Source organism: Toxotes jaculatrix, chromosome 6 (genome assembly GCF_017976425.1).
Source record: "Toxotes jaculatrix isolate fToxJac2 chromosome 6, fToxJac2.pri, whole genome shotgun sequence".
NCBI lineage: Eukaryota > Metazoa > Chordata > Actinopteri > Toxotidae > Toxotes > Toxotes jaculatrix.
The window spans coordinates 23,135,915-23,158,342 of NC_054399.1; the positions used below are offsets into that span (position 1 = coordinate 23,135,915).

A 22,428-nucleotide genomic window follows, 5' to 3' on the forward strand; every position below is an offset into this window, starting at 1 on the left:
ATGAAAACCTCTACAGTGTGCTATTTATGATGCCAAAGCTATCAAGTCTCATGCATTTACATCAGGTTTATACTTCCAAACCATCAGTATGATGATTAAACTCAAAGACCAGGTCATGCAGTGAAATACAGAACCCTTAGATCAGTTTCTCCTGCTAACACCTCCTGTTTACAGCAGCCATCCTTTACTTGCATGTGATATTTTTATAGCATATCTGCTCTCTTACAGTTTCGCTTCTGTACTTGAAGTTCATGGCCTCTGGTCTATTTTGGAGAGGATTACCATGCTTCTATTTCCTCACTTATCTGTCTCACATCGAGGCTTGGCTTTCAGTGTATTCTTGCTTTAATGAGTTTGTACATATAAACAACCAGTTTGAACGTGTGTTGAATTACCACGGTGATGGGGATTGTGTAACTAATGCTGTGGCTTTGAGAGACGGAAATGGAAAAAATATTCCTGTGATGTTACAGTCCTGGTCATTTCCATCTGTTTTTAACAGTAGTTTCTCTAAAACCTTGGTGTTTTTTTTGTCATTGGCTAAATTAATTGATTCATCTCTTTCATTGTTGAAAGAAGAGACATTGGATTGTACTGGAAAATAATTGACAACCCACAGCTGGAATGATATGATGTTTTTCTTGCTGGGCAGTTTTTATGTGTTTAGCTTTAGTTACAATGCTGGTAGAGTCGATAGGTTTTCTGAATGTAGCGAAGGTTGATGGTAGTGTTTCAGCAAACACAATATGCATAAATAAGTGTACCTATTGTTTTCTGTGTAAGCCCACACGTTAGCAATGTCGTAACACGGGTGGATTGATGCATGTTGATGTGTCAGGGTATGTCGCTGTCCTATTTCTTAACATGGATGCTTCACAAAAGCAGAAAATGTATCACATTTCTTCCTAAAATTAGCACATTTCAGCTGCCGTTCATAAGCTGTTTTTTTTTCCCCACTAAGTGCTGCTGGTGTCAAATGACACGAAACATCACAGAAAGTTTGCTAACCTGCTGGCTAATGGTGATACCACCAAGTAGGCAGTGATTTATTCACTGAGAATACTCACAGTTTGGAGAATTATTGTTGAAAATCTAACATCTTTTATATATACTTTTTTCCTCTTTCTCTGCTTCAGTAGTCTGTGATGTAGTCAGCGTAGTTTAAAACCAATAAATGATAATACAATAAATGACTAGAAATGACTAGACTGTTGTGAGTCTGATCTTAATGTTATTGGGTAGAGGCCCTTTAGCTGTTATGTTAAGGTCTGCTGTGACTTTGAAGGACCTTTATTAGTGCATATGCCTCAGTGCATTTGTTTGTGAGCGGACTCTGCCAGTGGTTCAGCAGCAATGCCCACTCCTCCTGGTTGTGATCAGCATTTTAGCGGGCTGCTGCCAGTTCTTCCTCGGCCCAAAGGGACCAATTAGGCCCTGGCAGCTGCACCATGAATGCCACCACGGAATGAGGGGGCTGTGGGTGGGTGAGGATGTTGCACAAGAGAAGGGCAGATAGAGCTAAGGACATACATGTAGATGTGGAAAGTAACAACACTGAGCTATTACAAAAAGGGTCCACAACTTAGACTAAAGAGCAGATGGTTTGTTGCGAGCAGAAAGTGACCAATTACTGGAGCTGATGAAGAAGAGAAATTTGGAAAATAGCCGGAGGTGCACAGTGTTTATTTGGATCCTGTCTTCTGATTCAGAGCACCTGCTGGTCTTCTAAAGGATCAGAAAGAGCAGAGTGGAAGCCCCTTGGCCCCCTGCCCTCACCAAATTAGCACTCAAGCCGACAAGAGACTTGACTGTCCCTCATCACGCCGTCACCCCCCTTTTTCCCTCCTGACCTTTAGCCCCTTAACCCTCACTTTTCACCCTGGCAAATGCTGTGCCATGTCCAGAGCTGTGTGGCCCTGTTACTGAGCTGACCATGGCCTGTGGCCAGAAGGAACCATTAGACGTAAGTTCTGTAGTTATTCCAGCAGGCCCTCCTCATTACATTGAGATTCAAAGGGCAAATATCAGTGTCATTGCCGATGGTCATCTGAAAATCTGTACTCTGTATATTAAACACGGCAACCCTTATAGTTACTATATACTTACCACTTTCTTATCCCAGTGTTGTTGTCAAATGTTGACATTATTGTAAAGGAAGGTAACTTCTAAATACAGTAGTGATTAAAGTGGTAGCAACGTAAGGATCAGCATGATAAATCTTGGTGAAGAAGACAATAACAAAAACAATAAGTTATTGTTCAAATGTATATTAGGTTAGATATAACATCTTGTTTTTGAGTGTATCGCGCAAAACAAATACGAGGAAAGCGACAAAGTACGACAGTGCCAGTAATAATAGGACAACCAGCAGTCAACACAAAGTCAATCAAACTGCATTAAAGAAACAAATTGGACTAAACAATTACAACCACAGGATGGCCACAGAGAATGCAATAAGGAGGCAGTGATCAATTTGGGTTTTAGATAAGAAAACAAAGAATTCTTAAATAAACCAAACTAGCACAACAATCAACTCTGTACAGGTAAATTATCCTAATCAAAAGCAGCTTTAAACATAAAGGCTCCTATTTCCAATATTTGTCCTATGGGCTATAGGGACCAATAAAATGGAGCTCATCAGAGTGCCTCAGTGAGTAATGGGAAGTGTAAGAGAAAAACAGACTGTTTTTAACAACACTGTGCAAAGGTATGTGGACACCCAGACATTACACTCACATGTGATTATTCAGCATGTCATTACAAAACAGTGGTCATTTACCTCCTGCCCGCAGCGTCCACTCTCTTAAACAAAACTTTCCCAAATTTTTGGAAACCTGGCTTCAAAGATTTCATTTTATTCATCCACAGGAGCATTAGGGAGGTTCAGTACTGCAGGGGTTTGCATGTGTCTTCAACCTGTCACTCAGTATGATGAAACAAAGTCAAATCAACATAGTGTAGGTCCGCACACCAGCCCTTTCTCTACATTAAGGAAGTAAGTAAATAGTAAAAAAAAAAAAAAAGTAAATTTTCTGTCCGTACAGCTGAACAATATAATGAAACTCAGCATAAAGCTCCATAAAGCTGCGGGAGGCTACAGATTCAGGTGAGAATTCTCTGTAGGCTCATCACTAGGAGCAACTGTCAAGTGAAACATTATTATACAAATAAAATTATACAAATTATGGCCCATCTACCAAACTGTAATTAGGATACAGTACTGAGATGGACATTTTACAGTTGTAAGTTGTCACCGCTTTATTGTCTATTATAATAGCTTTAAAAAAGAAAAAAGCAAGTGAAAATGAATAAACGAAGTAATTGAAATGAACTGATAATAAATTCAAAAATAAAAACTACAAAATCCATCAAAAATAATAAAAACAAATAAAAACCTGTCCTCAGACCCATTAGTGGCCTTTGTGCGCACATCTTTCCGTTCTTCGTTCTCTATCACTCAGACTCAGGGCTGCTTCGGTGCTCGGGGTCTTGATGTGTGTTTTTAGGGCAGAGGTTCACATCCCTTGTGGAATCTTGTGTTGCCCTTTAGGGATACACTCACTTAACCTTCAAGTGCCCCAGTCACATTTGGAAAAGGTTTTTATGACACACACTTATCCCCCAAGCTTTTCACTCTCTCCCACAAGCACACATACACTGCCTTACTCTCTCCATACTCACAAACAGATGCACATATAACGTATGTAATAATAGCAGCCCGTAAGTGGACAAAGCCTCAGGCTCTTCCTCCCGATGCATCTAATGGGATCTGCTGATTGACAGCCACAGTCATCCCTTTGACCAAACATGACACTGTGTGTGTAGCACACTTGTCATGGGACACACATGAAATATTTGTGGTGAATCACAACCTGACGGAGTCCCAATCACAGCTAAAGATTTTGTCAGCTCTCGAGGTTGGGGTCAGGGTCAAGGTTGAGTTCACAGGAAATAAGTGTTTTCATCATGTCTTATTTACGTTATTGATGTTCTTTATGGCTACGGGAGCATATGGCTACTCTGGAAAAGCACACATAGGGGCTATTATCATTTAATTATTCATCAAGGATGTTGTCAGGTCTCCTTGCATATTGGTCAACATTTGGAAAAATACTTAGACGTGGATGATGGTCTTTAAGTGTGGAGACTGTGTGTTTTTATCTTTTGATTAAGATGATGTGGTTTTTAAACTTGTAGATCCACAATGTAGTGATAGAACTTTAATGCTGATTACACATGACAGTCAAGAATATTGGCTCATTGTTAAAATATGTGCTAATTTACAGACCTTGCTACACTTATCTAACCCTTCAGGGCCTGGGAATCAAACCTTATTTGATTCCATTGAAAATGTGTGTGTTGCACAGAGTATGGCACTTTTTATGTTATGCGTGACTGCTTGTGTTTCGACAACATCTCACAGTTGAGAACTTTTTTTTTTTTCCCCCTGACGTAATGCATGCATGTTTTAACTTTCTTCCCGGGAGGTAGATGAGAAGGTCGGTACACCTCTCATGTGTCTGAGTTAAGTATGAAGCTAAAACCAGGTTTGTTTAAAGACTGGAAGCGGGGGGGGCAGCATTTAGCCTGGATATGTCCAAAGTATAACACCTGTCTACCTCACTAATCAATATGTTGCATTTCATTTGTTTAGTAAAAAAAATAGGAAAGTAAAAATGAGAGTTTGTGGGGTTTTTTTGGGTTACTTGTTGTAACTACTTCCAAAATGCAGCTGTCATATAGGCTCTAGAATTTGAAGAATTTCAAAAAATAAATGACAGACTGTCTCAGACTATTTCTGGCCCTCTAATATCTTGTTGCTTTTAATTACAGAGTTTCAATCAAATTTAATTTCTCATTTTTGTTTTTGATTTAAAAAAGCTGTACAAATAATTTACTTTAAATAGCATAGCTATAGCAACAACCTACCAGCATGCATTTGTGTTTGCATTTGCCTGGGTGGAAGAATTCTCCCTCCCCGAGGTTCCCCAGGTCAGCTGGTATATGTTACAGCTGATGGCTCCACTGCGATGATGGACGAGGCCACAAGCCAGTAGCCCCCCCGTCCCGTGCTCCCCCACCATCATCACCACCGCCACCACCATCCCCCTACCACACCCCCCCAAAACGCACTCTTCCCCCCCGAAGACTCCTCTCTGAGGTGATATCACCACCACACTGGCTGACAGTGTCTGTGGATGGCACGCACCAGGGGCCTCCTGTGTCAGTATGTGGCCCCATGCAGCCATCAGCCTGTCAGTTCATGTCAGCCCAGCTCTTCATCCACATACACACTAATGGAGCCCCTGAGTATTCCTCTAAAAAGACTGTTGCAATTCCATCATACAGAAATACTTTCTTAAATATAATACTGTTTATTCTCTGGCATCTGACATGCAGGCAAGTGTTAATTCGGTAATGACACAGAATAGAACTGAAGAGCAATTGATTAATGTTCGGCCATCTGTCATCACGCTTACAGTAACATCAGTTCTCTGAAGGCAGTTCTGTTTTTAGTCTGCAGGAATGAATCAAGGTCAGATGCAGTATTACTTAAAGGATTCAGAGTACATAAACAGATACTCATGCATCCTTAAAGCTCCACTAGTCATTTTTGTAATCTTAAAATAAAATCAGATAACTGTGTAGTGTTCCAGGTGTCACTGGTATTGATGGGCTGACAGGATTATTTTGGACTCTGCAGCTCTGTGAAGCTTTTTAGCCTCTTTAATTTCATAGTTTTGGTTTTATGACACGTTTACTGTCGAGTTCAGTCTCATTACTGTCATCAACCCTGTTTCTGTTTCTGTTGTGAATGTAAATAGGCGATTTTTTGCTAACACTCTAACCATAGCAACTTTGTAAGGCAATAATATGCAAGGGCTGTGTTTCTGTCAGTTTGTTTTGGACTTCCTTTGCCCCTTAGTGGGGACTTTTAATGGCTAGGACGCTTGTGTGGCAGGTGTTGTGAGGACACTGTGCATGGGATTTCATATTATGAACGATGTAATTCTGACCAAATCCATATGTATAGCTGCATATCTATCCAGCCACTACATGACACATGAAACACGGACGCACATCTGGACTTTAACAGCAGGTCAGTGATTATAAATGGATCCACATCCTGCAGCAAGGAACCCAGTGACCTTGTCTCTCATCTTGGAAAGATGAGGTACACTCTTGAGACTTCACAGGCAGGGATAGCTCTGGCATTGAGCATCAGTATAAAGAAGTGTATGAACATTTTATGATCTCAAAGCAAATTCTTCAGTCCTTAATTTTCTTAAAACAAGATGTTAAACTCTTTTACACGCAAGGTCTCCATGCAAAGCTCATATTCTAGTCATGCTCTACGAGTACATGATGTACTCTGATGAGTTACAGGAAGCAGTATTTTTAAAACCATGGAATGCACTTCTCTGTTGGCAGGGTGGGGTATCAAACTCTGTTGACATCTCTGGGTAGTGTGTCAGAAAGTATCACTGGGTGTCAAACAGGCAGAGATCATATTATCATAACTGCTCTGGCTTACAGCGGGTTATTAAATTGTGGTAACTCCCTTGTTAAGTCTGATGTTAGCATGGCACCGCTGTCTTCTGTAAGAGCGGCAGAGCAGTGGGAGTCGGAAGATGAGCCCCAGGGGACAGGAACATGGGATGGCAGGGGGAATAGGCCCTGTCAATAATAAGATTTATTATCCATTGGGTCGTCCCAGGGAGGGGGCAGACGGACACCGCTGTTCCCTGGAATTAGCCGTCAGGTATGGAGGGGTAGACTGCTGGGGGGGATCCCTAAGAGGATGGTGGAGGGGAGGTGCGGTGCAGTGGCCTGTCAGTAGCCCCAGTCAGAGGGCTGAGGATAGAGAGATCGAGAGCAGGGAAGTGTCAAAACTCTGAAGTGGAAGACAACTTTACTCAAAGTCTAGTCCACACTGCTTAGACGAGGCTCAGTCATCTTACTAATGTGGCTCTAGTTCAACATTCTCAGATCCACTTATGTGATGCTACATCTGCTGCTTAATGTTGATAAAGCAGAAGCTACATTAGTGATTTGTCACAAATTTTGAGTGGATTCCTCTCAGGATCAGACCTGTTAAATTGTAGAGGGGATAAATGACGAAAAAAATAAAACTGTGATTTTGTTTTGAAGGGTTGGTTCACCCATATTACTTTTAGTGGTTTCTAGCCAGGCAAATCCTTGTGGTTTTACTTTCCCAGATTTTGAGATATGTCAGATTTCTGCCTCCACTGATTTAAAGTTTAGATGAGTGGAATTTTGTTTGAGAAATAAAATTCAAAGGATAATTACAGTTCGTTACAACTTGGATCTTATTTTCATAGCATTGGCTATATAATTTTTTTTTTTTTTTTCTGATAGCATATTACACAACAAAAGTAATTGTAGGGAACATGGCTGCATGTCTTGAAGGACGACCAACAGTGCAAGAAACATGCAATGAGACAATCAGAGTTTTCACTTTTTCAAATGTGAACATTTGGTAGTTTTTAGTTTTCCACAAAAGAAAGTGAATATCTTTAGGATTTGGACCAAAAAAAGCAATTTGAAGATGTCACCTTGGCCTCTGGGAAACAGCGAATGGTCAGTATTTTCCAATGTTTCATTTACCAAACAATTAATAGAGAAAACAATTGGCAGATTAATCAATGAAATGCCCCTGTTGAATTGAGTTGGAGGCACAGATTTCAGAAATGGATACTTGAAAACCTGGATAAACAAAGCCAAAACTATCTGCATGGGTCCATTCCACTAGAGTGAGAAACTGTGTTAAGCCCACCCTTTAATGTGGCTCTGGTACTAGAAGCCAGACCACTTGCAGAAGATAAGATAAGATAAGATGAACTTTATTAATCCCAGAGGGAAATTAGTTTGTACCAGCAGCACACATACAACACAATACAGTTAAATAATAAATAGGAGCGATGAGAGCAGCTTGGAGCGACTGGAGTAGATTATCTGTGGATTCACAGCAGCGAGTCAGCGAGAGATGGATGGACCATGTGCTAGCTGCATGCGTCTGCAAACGGTGTCTCCACAGCACAGGGCGCCACTTTGCCCAGCCCACCCCCCGTTGCAAGGCAAGCCACTGTCAAAGGTCTATTAAGGGAAGATTGAGACCCCAGGTGTATATGTGTGAGTAAGTGTGTGTTTGTGAGTGCGTGTGTTCACATGCTCATTGGTCATGGTCCTATAGTGGAAGATTGAGACCCCATTGCTCCCAGAGCCACTCAACCAACACAACCTGCAGTGGTTTACAATCAGAGCAACACCGTCCATCCATCCCTGCTGACACACACACACACACGCATGCTGAGAGATCACACCACACACCAACCAACAGCACAGCTCACTATAGATGTCATTAAACAGTAGCCAAGGTGGAACAGCTGTGTGACAGCATCCTGGACACGGCAGGTGTCATGATGTTTGGAACGAAGGTTTAAAGGCAGATTGAGGTACAGGTTAGGGATGCAGGGGGGAGGGGGTGAGGGGAGTGTAAGAGGTTGTGGGGTGGGAATCATGGCAGCACCTTTGACAAGCCCTATTTGTCATCTGCCAGGACGCCCAAATAGCTCTGACTGCAATACAGATGGACTGTGGGAGAAAAAGTGACTTCAAGCCAGGCAACTAATCCTCTACAAAACACCACCTCCACCCCCACCTGCATCCATATACTCTCTCTAGCTCTCTCTCGTGCTGTCTGTCTTTTTTTTTTTTTTCTCCCAGGGTCTCTCTTTCATAACACACCACAATCCTTCTTTACCTACAGATGTGGGGCTGGGTGATATGGTTAAAATGAATATTGCCACATTAATAAGAGTTTTTTTAAATGATATTGATACATGACATAGTCTCGCATGTAAATCTTCAAAATCACATACATAATACCCAAAGTGATCCTCTGTACAGACCTATGTTGCACTGTTCCATTCCACAAACAAAACAAAAGAAAATGTAAAACAAAAACTTTAACAACTGGTGGGCTTGATTTGTCAGTTTTATAATGCACTTAGCTTGGATTTATTGAAGGATAGTAAAAATGACGAAAGTAATAAAGTCGTGAATAACTGAGACATGGGAACACAGCAACATTACCAGATGGGGCAAGGAAGGTTGTAAATTGACCAACAGTTTATCAGCCACATTCTCTAAACCACTTTCTTTGGAGGTAAAACTGAAAGTGAGTGCACGTGATATGTAGAAAAAACTCTCTAACTGTAAAGGAAACCTGTGAGCACACAGAGTAGGACAGGTCAGGGTTGAACCCGGAAGAGTGTCCCTTAACAGTAGTGGATTTAGTGTTTCTTCTTGTGTGTGCGTTTGTGAGTGTCCTAAACATGTATTCAGTATTTCGGCACCCCCCCAGCTCGCAGTGATTTGCTCAACAGTAAACGTTTGTCTGAGATGAATTCTCCAGCTGATCCAGAGCTTCATCCCGGCCGACAAATGAAAGCAGTGCCTGAGGGGGAGTAAGAGGGAAGGGGAGGAGTGGAGACATAGAGGGAGAAGGTGGAAATGTGTAGAAGTGGAAATCGAATCATTTTATTGTTTGTCACTGCAGCCCTTGTGGTCACGGTTTGTTATTGGATGCTAATTAAAACGGCAACAATCCTGATAATTGGCAATTAAAGACTTGTGAAAGAGGCGATTGGAAATGAGCTCCTCACCGGGTGTATAAACTCATTTGTTATCCCTCTCTCACACCTCTCTTCACTCTGTCTTTTCTTTACTCATTAGGGAGAGTGCTGTCACTGACCACCAGTGAATGATTGGTAGAAGGGGGAGGAAGGTAGTGCAGACAATGACATTTTTTGGGGGGATAGAATAATTTAGATATGTTGAGCAATTGATTCACATTGCATTAAGTGTTTTCAGGCTGTACCTGTTTTTACCTTTGCTTAATTTATAGAAGGCCTGATAGAATGCAGCTTCTCACAAAGCTTTTAATCCATGTCTGTGAAAGCTTATCCGTAAGGATCCTGTTTATTACAACTTGGATCTTATCTCTGTGTGTGGCCATTGTTTCTGTCTGCAAGATAGGAGAGATCTGGAAACATGGTCACAAGCGGACCTTCAGGTTTGCCAAACTTAATTCTGTCAGGAGAGAAAGAATTGAAAGAGGGGCATAAAGAGTTATTAAAAATGAATTCATTATAATGTACACAAAATGAAGATATGTGGAAATGTGAGGAGTGTCTGAAAGTCTTTATTTTACATGGCCATGAGCAGTACTGACAGTGATGGTAGTGAAGAGAATGTGAAGAACCGGCCAAGCTGAAGAATTGAATGGTTGAGATCTGCTGGTAAACAGCTGCCAGCAGGGTGAGCATCCCTTTGGTAGTCCAGTGTTCATGTTAAACGATCTTATTAGGAACCCCTCTGGCATAAGAAACTTTTTATGAATCATGTTCCTCGACCTGTCCTAGCAAAGACAAAAACATGGTTTCAGTATGAAAAGTTGTGTGTCAGTGTAACAGTGTGGAAAAGTCATCAGGTGGACGCACTTCCTGGTTCCTGTCATTTTTCTGTGCAGTGCAGGATTGTGGTTATTTCTGCTTCGTTCACTTTGGGTTTTACTCTGACTGCTCAGACCTTAATAATTAGCATGAATGAACTATGAAAACTATGAAAATAATACTGAGTCTGTAATACACTGGGATCCTCTAAGTGTACAGTTTAACAGAGTCTTCTACTACTACTCACAGTGACCCTACATTTCAGGCTTCAGTAGAAAGGCTCCTGGCTCATGTAGTCTTTAATCTTGGTGAACAGGGACTCAGATGATCCACAATGCAAATTCTGTTCTTTGTGCGAGTACGTCAGCCAGCCCAAGCCCTCATAAAACAACATGATGGATACACAGCCAAATAAATAAATAAATAAATAAAAATACTTAGTCCTCTTTTTTTTCTATTCCGATCTCTCTACTCTTACACCTCCTCTCTGATGGATCTGTAAAATGATATAATGAATGAGAGCCGGGCAGGAGGGATGAAGGCAGCGAGGAAAGAGACGGAGGATATGATTTATTAGCCTCATAAAAATTCTGCCTTTGTTATTCCCTCTCATTTTTATATGTGAAGCTTATTAAAGAGCACACCTGCCAGAGTGCTCAGACAAACGTGTGTGGGTGTGTGTGTGTGTGTGTGTATGTACTCACTGTTTCGAAATGATGTGTATATGTGCATTTGTTCACACACTGACTGGACGTTTAGCTATCGCTTGTGTTTTGTGTGAGATCAGATATCCATTTGAAATTTTCATACTGATTTGTCAGTGTTGCTTTCCTCAGGTCCTGCCTCCCACTGCAGCCCCGCCTCCCAGCGGGTGTTCAGGACACGCTACAAGATGGTGACCTGCCCGGGCTCCAGCACTGCACATACCCTCCACTACAACCCTGCCCTCTCCTGGAGAGCCAAGAGGATCCAGTCTGCCAGGTAATCCACAAAGACAAATTCACACGCACCTCCTGCAGGTCTGAGTTTAATGTGTCTCAGTGGCTAATATCCTTCAGTGCAGAGCAGTGCCCTGTCTTTTATGTCACCGTCATGTGTAGCATGAGTGGAAGAGGTCGGAAATTTATGGTGCTCATTTTTACACAGTAGATAACCCAGAGAATAAACCATTTACACCAATGTGCTCCTCACATTAATTTACACCAGCAGAGAAAGCTTCTCTACTTGGGCAGATACAGAAAGAAGGGTGGGTGTGTCTGTTTCTTAATGTCATTACAGCCCTCGTCTCTTCCTTTTTTCTTTTTTTCTTTACCTTCCTTTACAATCCTCACATTTGAGAGCCTGGAACCAGCGAAAACTTTGCATTTGAAAGACTTAATCGAGTTAGTTGTTTGGCAAAATTGTTGTCAACAGTTTTTTTTTTCGTCAACTACTAAATAATTGACAAATCCTTACAGCGTCAGTCTTTAAATAAAGGAATTTGGAATGGTGTGGTGCCAAGCTTTTTTTTCCCTGCAGTGGCTACTCACAGTTTGAACTTTGCTTATGAAAGCTCTGGCGGGTTTGTGGCTGGTTTTCATGATCTGTTAATGTGTAGAGAATTAGCAGGATGCTCTTCCTGGAAACTGGCTGCAGTGTGACTACACTGTCACACACACACAAACACACCCAACACACCCAATCTGCATGGTTGAAAATGGCATGAGTGTATCTTTGTCATCTCTGTGTGTTGTTTTATAGGTAAAAGAGCTTTGTAGGGCTGCAACTGATGATTCTTTGCAGTATTAATAAATCTGTTGATATATATGTTTTGAATGAGTCCTAGCTTACTGTATACAATATCAGAAAATTGTTTACAGATTCAGAAAAATCAGACATGGCATGAATTAATCAATTATCATTTCAGCAAACATACCACCCCCTGTGATATCAAGCCATGCACATAATTCCACTATAGTGTCCCAGGGTTTTCAAATATGCCTGACAACTTGGGTCGCCAGAGACACTGTCCCAGTGTGTCGTCCACAAACCTCACTGTCAACAGATTTTACACATGGTTTATCTCTTTGTTAGAAAGTAATTCTTACTGTCTGTGTAGCTACATCCCACTAGTGTTAAGTGCAAAAATATGTCATCTTTACAATTTGGATGAATCCTTTAAGTTGTTGTTCGTTTGGGTAGCCATTAATAATTAAAGCGTTCTGTGCATTTGTCTTGTGTGTGTGTGTGTGTGTGTGTGTGTTGGTGATGGAGGGTGGGGGGTTCATTTGTGTAATCCAGATTTGGTGAGACAGAGGGCCCCGGACTGTGGCTGGACTCAGCCTCTGGTGACTTATTACTATTCATTTAGGTGCTGCAGTAAATATTGATTCATCAAGGGATTTTCAATTTGAGCCCCGTGACACCTTGTGAAATATCACCAAGTGTGTAGAAGAGAGGAAAGAGATAGGGAGGGAGGGGGACAGGTTGGGTCCCCAGGGATAGTGGATCACCCCACCCACCCACCCACTCATCCACTCCTTTCTCATGCTTATCTATCTGTTTAACTCCCTCCACTTTTATCAGTTTGAAGCTATTGAGTGGATCATGAGCTCATATTCTCTGCTCTTAACTACTGAGTGCTGCTCTTCATCTTTGTCCTATCAGACCCACTGATCCCTGTCCTCATATGTTCTCAGCTCTTGTGTCCTTATCTGGTCGCAGCTGAACCCCTTTCTCAGGGCCATGCATTTAAAGAAAAAAAGAAATACCAGACATAAGCTCGCACTATGTCCAGAGGATCCCAATGTCTTGGGTAATCTGTATAGATCTGACATGGTGACATAACACAAATATATAATGTGAAGACATTGTTTTGATTTTAGATAGGGCTGGGTATTTCTTTCATCCAACACAAACAGAACAAAAGTTCTCAAATGTCATATACAAGCTTACGTAAGAGGGTAGAAACAGGACAAAAAAGAGGCAGTTGGTATTACTGGGGGATTACAGTTGTTTAGTCTGCACCAGAGGTCGACTGACAATGGTCACGGCAGCCCAGACTGATTGTACTAAATGGGAAAACGCACCAGACTTCATTTTTGCTGAAACAAACAGGTGACTCTGCAAAATTTAGATCTAAACCAGGAGCTATCTGATCAATAATAAAGAATATTAGTAACACTTTTCAACGAGGCACAAAGTTCTTTAAGTAAAGATAGATGTACTTCAGCAGTTGTGTTATTCTGTGTGTTTGGGTGTCAGTTGAAGTGGCTGCATTATAACACCAGGTGATCTTCAAAGGGCTCTGACCCCTCTGTAAACCTTGCTCCTTCACCGGACAGTTGAAAAAAACACAGAGACCCTGTTTATTTCCTTTTATAATCACAGTTGGATTTTTTTGTCCTGAAAGACTTAATTAATTGCAAACTAAGCTGTTTTCACCTGCTTGTTGTGAACATTTCCTGTTCCCAGGCCAACAGGAAGTGAGGTTATCCTCAGCGTACCTCTCCTCCTACCCAGCATGCTATGCTTTCCACCTAGTACCAGCCACAGCAAGCATGGTGGGTGATTTAGTGCTGGGCAGCAGTTTGAAGAGGCGGAGGAATCAGCTGCAGTATTTCAGCCCCCTCCACCAGAAAATAGATATAATCTCAACATTAACTCCATTAATAGTAGCAGGAGTTGAATTAAGAAAGCCGTAAAGCATGCACACTGCAGGATAAATTACAGCCCAACCCTCCCTTCATCTCTCTCACACCCACTCTCTATTTTTCTCTCCCCCGTCTTTCCTCTAAATTTCTGTATGTGTTTGCTCTGTTGCTGTTCTTTAAATTCGCCTTTTCTCTTTCTCTTTAAGAAAACAAGAATGTTGTGTCACATCCTACATCTGACTGGTTTTGTCTGTTTCTTGTCTTCCACTTGGCTCTCTCTTTTTCTGATTTATTTCTGCCATAAATGTTGAAGCCCCAAACGTGACAAGACACCCCAGTCCCAAATAAGTATACTGTTTTTGAGTGTATGCACCTACACACACATACACACACACATACACGCTCACACACTCGATTCAGCCGCTCATCTCCTTTAGTGCTTCAGTATCGATCACGACAGGATGTAAGAGACTGGGCAATAAAGTGAAGCAGTGCTCCCTCTTCTTCACTTCTCTCCTTTTCCCGCATTCACTCCCCCATTCATCCCATTTTATACCCCAATTCATTCATTTACTCATTACTTATCACATTACTCATCTACCTGTCTCCTACAGTTGCATGTTATGAGCCTTTTCTGGTGCTCTGCACAGATACTTACTGGTTTGCCTTTGTTCATTACAGTCGACCCCCTTTAAGTTGGATTTGATAGGATTGTGATGCGTAATGACACTGCTTTGGTTTCCTTTAAGTGCCTGAAGAAGAGCAGCAGCCCTCACTGCTGGAATTAGCCAGATGACTGTTTTTGCTGTGCTCTGTTTCAAGGGTAACTGTTTCCCAATATGAGCCCGCTAATGCTTGGGTTGCAGACAAATAGACAAGGGCAGCATTATTCTGAGCAGTCGCGCGACCCTCCAAATTCTTCCCTGTCACTAAAACAAAAGTCGGATCATTCATCAACAGCGCCGGTAGTGCTGAATCGCGCTCTCCTTTATCTGTGCATCGCATGGTCAGAGCAGTCCACGTACACACACCTGCACACACACACACTCACAACTTGTCTTACGTTAGTTGTGGGGACACCCAGTAACATAATGCTTTTCATAATCCCTTACCCTAACCCTAATCTAAACCTGATTCTAACCTGAACTCTAAAACCAAGTGTCAGCCCTCAAACAGGCCTTTGGAGATGTGTCAGAACTTGAGGTCCAGCCAAAATACTCTCTATATACCACTCTGTATGGTCTATAACTCAAACTGGTCCTTGCAAAGGTAGAAGTACAAGTGTACACACAGTCACGCACGCATATACACACTAGCACATTCACATGCATCGTAGTCTCAAGGGGGTTCCTTTGTGCCCTTGCTCACTCCTCTGTTGTTTCCTTTTTCCCCTCCCTATTTTTTCCTTTCTTTTTTGTGGCGTTTTTGTTCTTTTACTGTGACCTCCAGTGATTGTCTTTGTTTTATAACACACCTAAATGAGTGTCCAGTACACAATCTATGTTTCAGGGCTGAAACAATTAGTTGATTAATCAGTTAGTTGATTAAATCAAATTTGATTTATTGTTCGTCACTGATCAAGCAAAAATTGACCAAATGACTATACAACTCATCAAAACTCACTCACTCAAGACCAAAGTTCACACTTCAGTCATTGTTATTCAAATCCAAAAAAATAAAAAATGTGTGGAAGTGTCCCCCAGGCTTTGTAGACAAAGAGAAGGTGCTGTTATATCTGTGCAGTGGAAAACCTTAAACCCCCCCCCCCCAAACAACTTGGCTGTCCAGCAGGGTAGGATTTGTGCATCCAATGGGCCTTTAGGCTTTCTGATAACAGATATCCCTCTGGAGGTCAAGGGCATCTCGGGGAACAGGCCAAGGAGCCTGGAGGCAGACAGACAAAAACTCCTCTGTCTCTTTCCGATAATTTTTTTTTTGTTCTCCACTGTTTATTTCTGTTCTTCCTCCCTCTCCTCCTCTGTCATTACAGGCAGATTACATTATTGTGTAGTCAAGTGCTCCCACTGAGGCTGTTTTCATTTATAGTGTTAGACCTGAGGCTAAACCTCATTCACGTGGCTGTATGTCTCACATTGGTCTGGTGATTAGAGTGTGTGTTTGTTTGTGTGTGTGTGCGTGTGCGCAAGCAAACATTCACATAAAGTCTAAGAACTTTAATGCACAAATGGGTCTTTCAAACTCTCATATTCACTGACCAAAAACACTGATACCTGATTGTACCAGCTGTACCAAATGTTCTTATTCTTTCCTACTTTTTCCAGACCAGAGTGAAAATCTTGAGAAAGAAATAATTTCACTCACTCATTCACAGATGTATTAGCAGAAAATAACATTCAGACACAGGTTGATGTTGTTTGGGGTGTTATTTTTTTCCCCCCATATACTGTTCACTTATAAAGTGTCTAAAAACCTAGTGGTCTACAAAGCATACAGCCTGGAACATGTTTTTCCATCTGCATCTGTGCACAGGTGTTGTTTGGAGACATTTGTTTTGTGTCATACAGATTTTTGCATTAACACATTATTATTTTCAACCTCTCCTCCCAGGAAGTTGGATCTTCTTTTGAGCTTGTTTGATGGACAACACATCACTGACATGTTACTGCATCTCTGCTTTGAATCTGACTGAGGACCTTTGTCATGCTACCCCCCCCCTCCCCGTATTTTCTGTCTGTCTCTAAAGATTAAAATCCCAAACACTAACATAAACAAAAAGAACCTGTGCCAACATCATTTCCTGGCAACAGTGATGAATATGCATTTTAATGTGGAAAACATGGAAGTGAAGTTTCGAATTGAAATAAGTGTATAAGCAGGGCAAACACTTTAAGATTCGGGCTCAAAGATACGAACCCAATGTGAAACAGACTGAGTGTTACACCCCCGTCCCTCCCCCCGACTGCAGCCCTGTGTCAGGGTTAACTGCTGTCTGTGTTAACTGTTCGTGTCATATCCCCATTAACCTCCATTGCGGCTCCCCAGGCTGCCCGGTCCTTGTTTAAGCCTCCCTGGGTGGCAGTCAGAGCTCCAACATTAGCCTCCATTACAGCTCCCCTGGCTGCAGTTGCCCTGTGTAGGGCAGCCACTGATCAGTGAAACTGAGTGTCTGTGCCTCTGAGTTATGGTACGCAGTCAGGTAGGCCGTGTACGTGAACGCGGCTGATGGCTGATATTTGCTCCCTTTTTTTCTTATTTGCAGCAGTGCAGCAGCTCTCCGCGGGCTGCAGCGTGTTAAGCATCTGTGTCAGTTGTTTTGTGCGCAGCGTGCGTTTGGGGTAACCCTCTCTTTTCTCTGTAATGGGAGGCATGAACTCTCGCTCTAAACCCATTTCCACCCCATCTGAAATACGGCAGCAAATTACCTCCAGTGGCGCCCCGCACACCAGCCCCAATCCGCCCCAAATAGAAGTGACAGGACAGCGCAATTTATCGCCATAACCCCTGCACCGCCCCACCACCACCCAACATCTCTGCACACACTGCAGGCTCACACATACACACGTCTACTGAGTGACTCCTGAATGGTGAGCATATTTGTGTAGAGGCCTGTGATTGTGTGTACTGTACGTACTGTAGCAGAAGTGTGTTGTGATACCGTGTGTGTGTGTGTGTGTGGTCTCTATGCTTCAGTGTAGGGGCCAACCTTGCTGCTCTGGCCCCCTGCCCTGCCTATTATCTCATTGATTTCCTCCTCTCCTCTTTTCAATTCTCTCCATTTCCACACTGCCGTCCTTTCCATTAGAGGAGCAATTTAACAGAGTGCTGTGACATGGGAGGGAGAGAGAGAGAGAGGGAGGGAGGAGGGGAGACTCGGGGATGGGAAACATAAAGTGAGGAGGGGAGATACAGTGGAAGAGCTGGAGGGAAGACGGGCAAAAGAGGGGTGGAACTGAGGGAGAGATGAGCAGATACAGTATTATCATTCCAGCATGACTGAAAATTTCACAGTTTGTGAACTGAGCTTAACGGATAGTTATAATCATCCCAAGCTGTAATAAACTAGAATCATCTTCTTATTGACTGTATGAATATAGGACTTAAATATGGCTTCCGAAGATGTTTGCTTATCTCTTATTTAATGTCGTTCTCTCTTCTTCTTTGCCTTTCTTGTCCTTTGCAGGAGTTTCCTTCAGAGCCGCCTTCGAAGTCCCCACTACAGACACCCATCATCCAGCCAGCACTGGAGAGGAAGTGGCATGTGCTGGATTGGTGGTTCCCTGTACCGGATGTCAGCCAATAAGCTGTCCCGCACTGTGGCGTCCAGCATGTCGATCAGCCGAACAGGTACAGTTTTAATGAATCTGCTGCTTCTGAGCACAAAACAACTGAATAAAGTGTGAAGAGTTTTACAGGAGCTGCAGAATCACTGTCAGAATGCTCATACTCAACTCCTGCACAGTTAGAGGTGGTTCACAAATAGAGGGGTCAACTTTTTTGAGCCTTTTATCAGCTGTTATCAAAAAACAAAAAATCTAAACTAAACATGATGTTGTACTTATATTTTAACCAGAATTTACAGATGAATGGCACTGACTGAATCTGGATGTTCATAGTAATTCTCGATTAATTATTCTCTTAAATACTCTCTTAATTATTAATCTCTTCATTTATAATGCATAAGTATATTCAAATGTTGAAATCTACTTTGGATATTTGCATTTGTTCCAATTTGAATTAATTCCAATATATGTGCATTCATTCAAATTGTCGTTATGGTAAAAGCAGATCAGATCAAAGGGGTGAAAGGTTATTCTGATTATCGGGCAGTGCACACAAGTGAATATCAAGTTTGTACATTCAACACTAAAGCTGGGCCTCGTTTGAACAATTTGAATTTGACATGTCATTTAATAGTAGCATTAGATACCTAATAGTTTTTGATAGTTAGTGCTCAGGAAAATCTCAGTCTGTACTAAACAGGTACTGAGGTCCAGTACCCTGCTCTGTTCAGGACATGCCATGTGAGTACAAGGCAGTAAATCTGTGTTCACCCAGAGGTGATACGAGGGTGTTTATTCATGTTTGTGGCTGCAGCTCTGTCCACATGCTCTCTAATGGATTTAGTAGAGCTGGCTGGATTTGCCATCTGAAATAATAAAGTTGTCATCTGTCAGAGCAGCAAGGGGGAGGGCCTGGAGAACTGGATGGTGCAGATTAAAGCCCAGATCTGCCTCTACCTCCTTCACACTTCTCCCTTATACACACTCTGTAGCAACTACACCTGCAGGAGAAATTGAAGAGCTCCACTCTGTTAAACTCGTGACCGGCATCCCAACACACACGTTCCTGCATCCTCCAGAAACAAGCCTCAGGTGTCCTCTCAGCTGGAGCTACAATTTCATATCTTCCCTCAGCGATTTTAACATTTGTTCTTGGTCCGAAGCCACCGGCCTGTAATCCCGCTGTGCTGAAATCGCACCACAGCACACACTTGATAAGAGTCTTAACAGTCAAAACTGTTCCAAAATTAGAGGTCAACTGTCATCTGTAACCCCAGCCTCCTCACCTCCTCGTCCTTTTCTCTCCTCATATTCATGGCCTCCAGCAACCCTGCACACACACACATACACACAGACACACACACAGTGCATTGGGTACATAGTGTTTGTGATGTTCTCAGAGAGAGCTGGACGTCACGTTCGGCATTGGCACCTATGCGTCAAACCGCCACTGTATAAATAACCAGTCACATATCAGGTTGTTATTGTATCTGGCTGCACAAACACACACTCTGGCAGTTTCTTTTCTGTTATATCTGATGTGAATAGTTATAACTAATTTTAATTCGGGTAAGATTTATGTAACGTAACATGGAAATGCATGATGAATACACTTAAAGCTGACCTCCACTCTGCTGTCAGATATATTCAGTGTATTATCACCATGCAAAACTATTACCTTGTAATATTGTGGAAACATTTCACAGCATAAGTCGGTCAGGAGGAGTTTATTCCTGATGTGCCATCAGGGATAAACTCCTCCGGACTGACTTGCACAAATTGATCCTGGACATTGTATGATTTTGTTGTTGAGAACACTAACACAGTGTAAAATGAAAAACAGTAATGGCCCTAGATTTACATCACACTGTAAATGTTTTCTTCTTCTGCTTCTTGTTTTTGTATTCCTGTTCCATTCTTGTGTAGTTATATTTCAGTGACAGTCTTCATCAGGCATTTGATTTAACTGGTTTAAGTTTAATGATGATTATTGATTTCTGTGGAGACTTTTGCCTGGATTAAACTGACAGTTGTGTATGGGACACGTGCCCTTAAATTCCCTGTTTGTCCCTTTTCTCCTTATTTAGGAAGGTCCCCCAGCCCCCACGTCTCACCCATGGCTCCTGCTTGGAACCGACCCTCCAGCACTCGTCACTTAGCCAAGTAGGCTTTTCTCAGCACTTACAGTGCCTGTTTCATCTCTTCTCATCAGAAGCACTCTACCAGAAGTAGTGTGAACATTTCTGCATGCATATTCAACTTTTCGACTAATAACATTTATATGTGGACCATCCTTCTGGCTCTCTTCATACAACAGCCCCATCTTGAACTCAACTCCAGCCAAGATTTTTGTATTTGATCCTCCTCTCTCTCCCCCAATATTAGCTGTCTTTCATCACTGTCAGCTAAGGGCTGTAAAGCCAGAAGTAATCTTAAAATTAAAATTAGCATATGGAGGATACCTCTGCCCATAGTCAGTCATAGGGGTGAGAACTGAAACAGTAATCCTGGCATTGTTTTTTCTCCTCTTTAGTTTTACAATAGGCTGCTTGTTACTGATTTGTGGATGCCTGTGGTTTGTCTGTGTTTTCTGAAACAAGTCGAGCAGTTCAGCGGAGCCTCGCCATAATTAGGCATGCTCACCAGAAGAAGCAGCAGAAGCAGTACTGCATGTACTACAACCGCTTCGGCAAATGTAACCGCGGCAACAGCTGTCCCTACATACACGACCCAGACAAGGTGGCTGTTTGCACAAGGTAACATGCACATGTACACCTACAACTTCTAGGGAACATATCCATCATCTAGTCACAAACTATCAGATTTATCAGTTGCATGTGCCACCAACAGCAAACTAAAGATGACACTTTAAAGGAAGGTGAAGAAACATTCAGAAGTTCAAACCAGTACACTTTCAGTCTCTGGATAAATTCACCAATCAACAAAGCATCTGAATAGGGGGCTGGTTTGATCAGCACCTCTGGTTGGTTAATTCTTCATAGAAACGGCACCTGAGGCACATGGGTACTGAAGTACTTTAGAGCCCTTTGCCACACAAAACTGATGGAAAGTACGTGATTTCTTAGGATCAATTCTGAAATAATTATGACCACTGTCAGTACATTATGTAAGAGACTCTTGTGTTTCTCTGCTGAAGAGCATCAAGGATGTCATTAAAATAAACTTGGCTGGAATTTACTGTTCTGAGAACCAGCAGCACTTCACAACTCTTTAGGCTTCTGTTATTTCAGGCTTGTTTTTGTTGTTTATGTGCAGGTTTCTGCGAGGAACGTGTAAGCAGGCAGACGGGACCTGCCCATTCTCCCATAAGGTGGCTAAGGAGAAGGTAACAGAGTCGTACATGCACACGTGACCTAGATGTTGGTCAACATAATGTTTTATGGGTTTTCATTGCAAAGGCCAGGGTTGAGTACAGTGAGTCGGTATAAGATGACACTGTATTGGGTAGAGTCACCGTGTATCGTATTTGCGTTCTTGGCATGGTTCCTGTTTCCATGACACAGGAAAGAGTGAGGAAGACTTAACCTGATGAGGCATTCAAGGAGGGGCTTATGGGTAAACGAGCAGCCTAAAGGTTAGAGTGTGATCATTTTTTGTTTTTTGTGTGAGTTTAGTTCTGGTTTTCGCATATAACAAAGTGGAACATGAGCTTCACCTCAGACCTACGATTACATACCTCATCCTGCTCATGAGCAACAGCAACTGTCAGTAAAGGACTAGCTGTTATGGCTGAAATTAATGTCACAATATTTAATCAATGCACCGAAAATTTTGAAAATTGATTAAATGCTGGCAATCATGATAGACATTGTTCACAAATTACAAAATGATTAATCGGTCTACTGTAGAGAATTATTATCTGATTAAACAATAATAAAAATATGTTAGTTGCAGTCCAAAAAATGTTAATGAGAATATTTTTTAAGTATCAGTGTACATTGCAGATATATTGAACCATGTTCCTGTAAACTCTTCATATGTACGAAACTAAATTACCAATTACCAATTTTTCTTGAAATTATCAGTCTAACTACATTTTTTAAAATGAATGTTGTT

At 42.0% G+C, this 22,428-nt stretch overlaps 1 protein-coding gene across 1 annotated transcript in view; it reads left to right on the plus strand.

Moving 5' to 3' along the window:
* zc3h3 (zinc finger CCCH-type containing 3) overlaps nt 1-22,428 on the plus strand; it is a 48,428-nt gene that overhangs the window by 16,133 nt on the left and 9,867 nt on the right. The window contains exons 4-8 of the mRNA XM_041041110.1: nt 11,315-11,459; nt 18,252-18,415; nt 20,439-20,514; nt 20,952-21,107; nt 21,628-21,697. Of these exons, the coding sequence (XP_040897044.1) occupies nt 11,315-11,459; nt 18,252-18,415; nt 20,439-20,514; nt 20,952-21,107; nt 21,628-21,697 (611 nt within the window). The remainder of the gene's footprint in view (nt 1-11,314; nt 11,460-18,251; nt 18,416-20,438; nt 20,515-20,951; nt 21,108-21,627; nt 21,698-22,428) is intronic.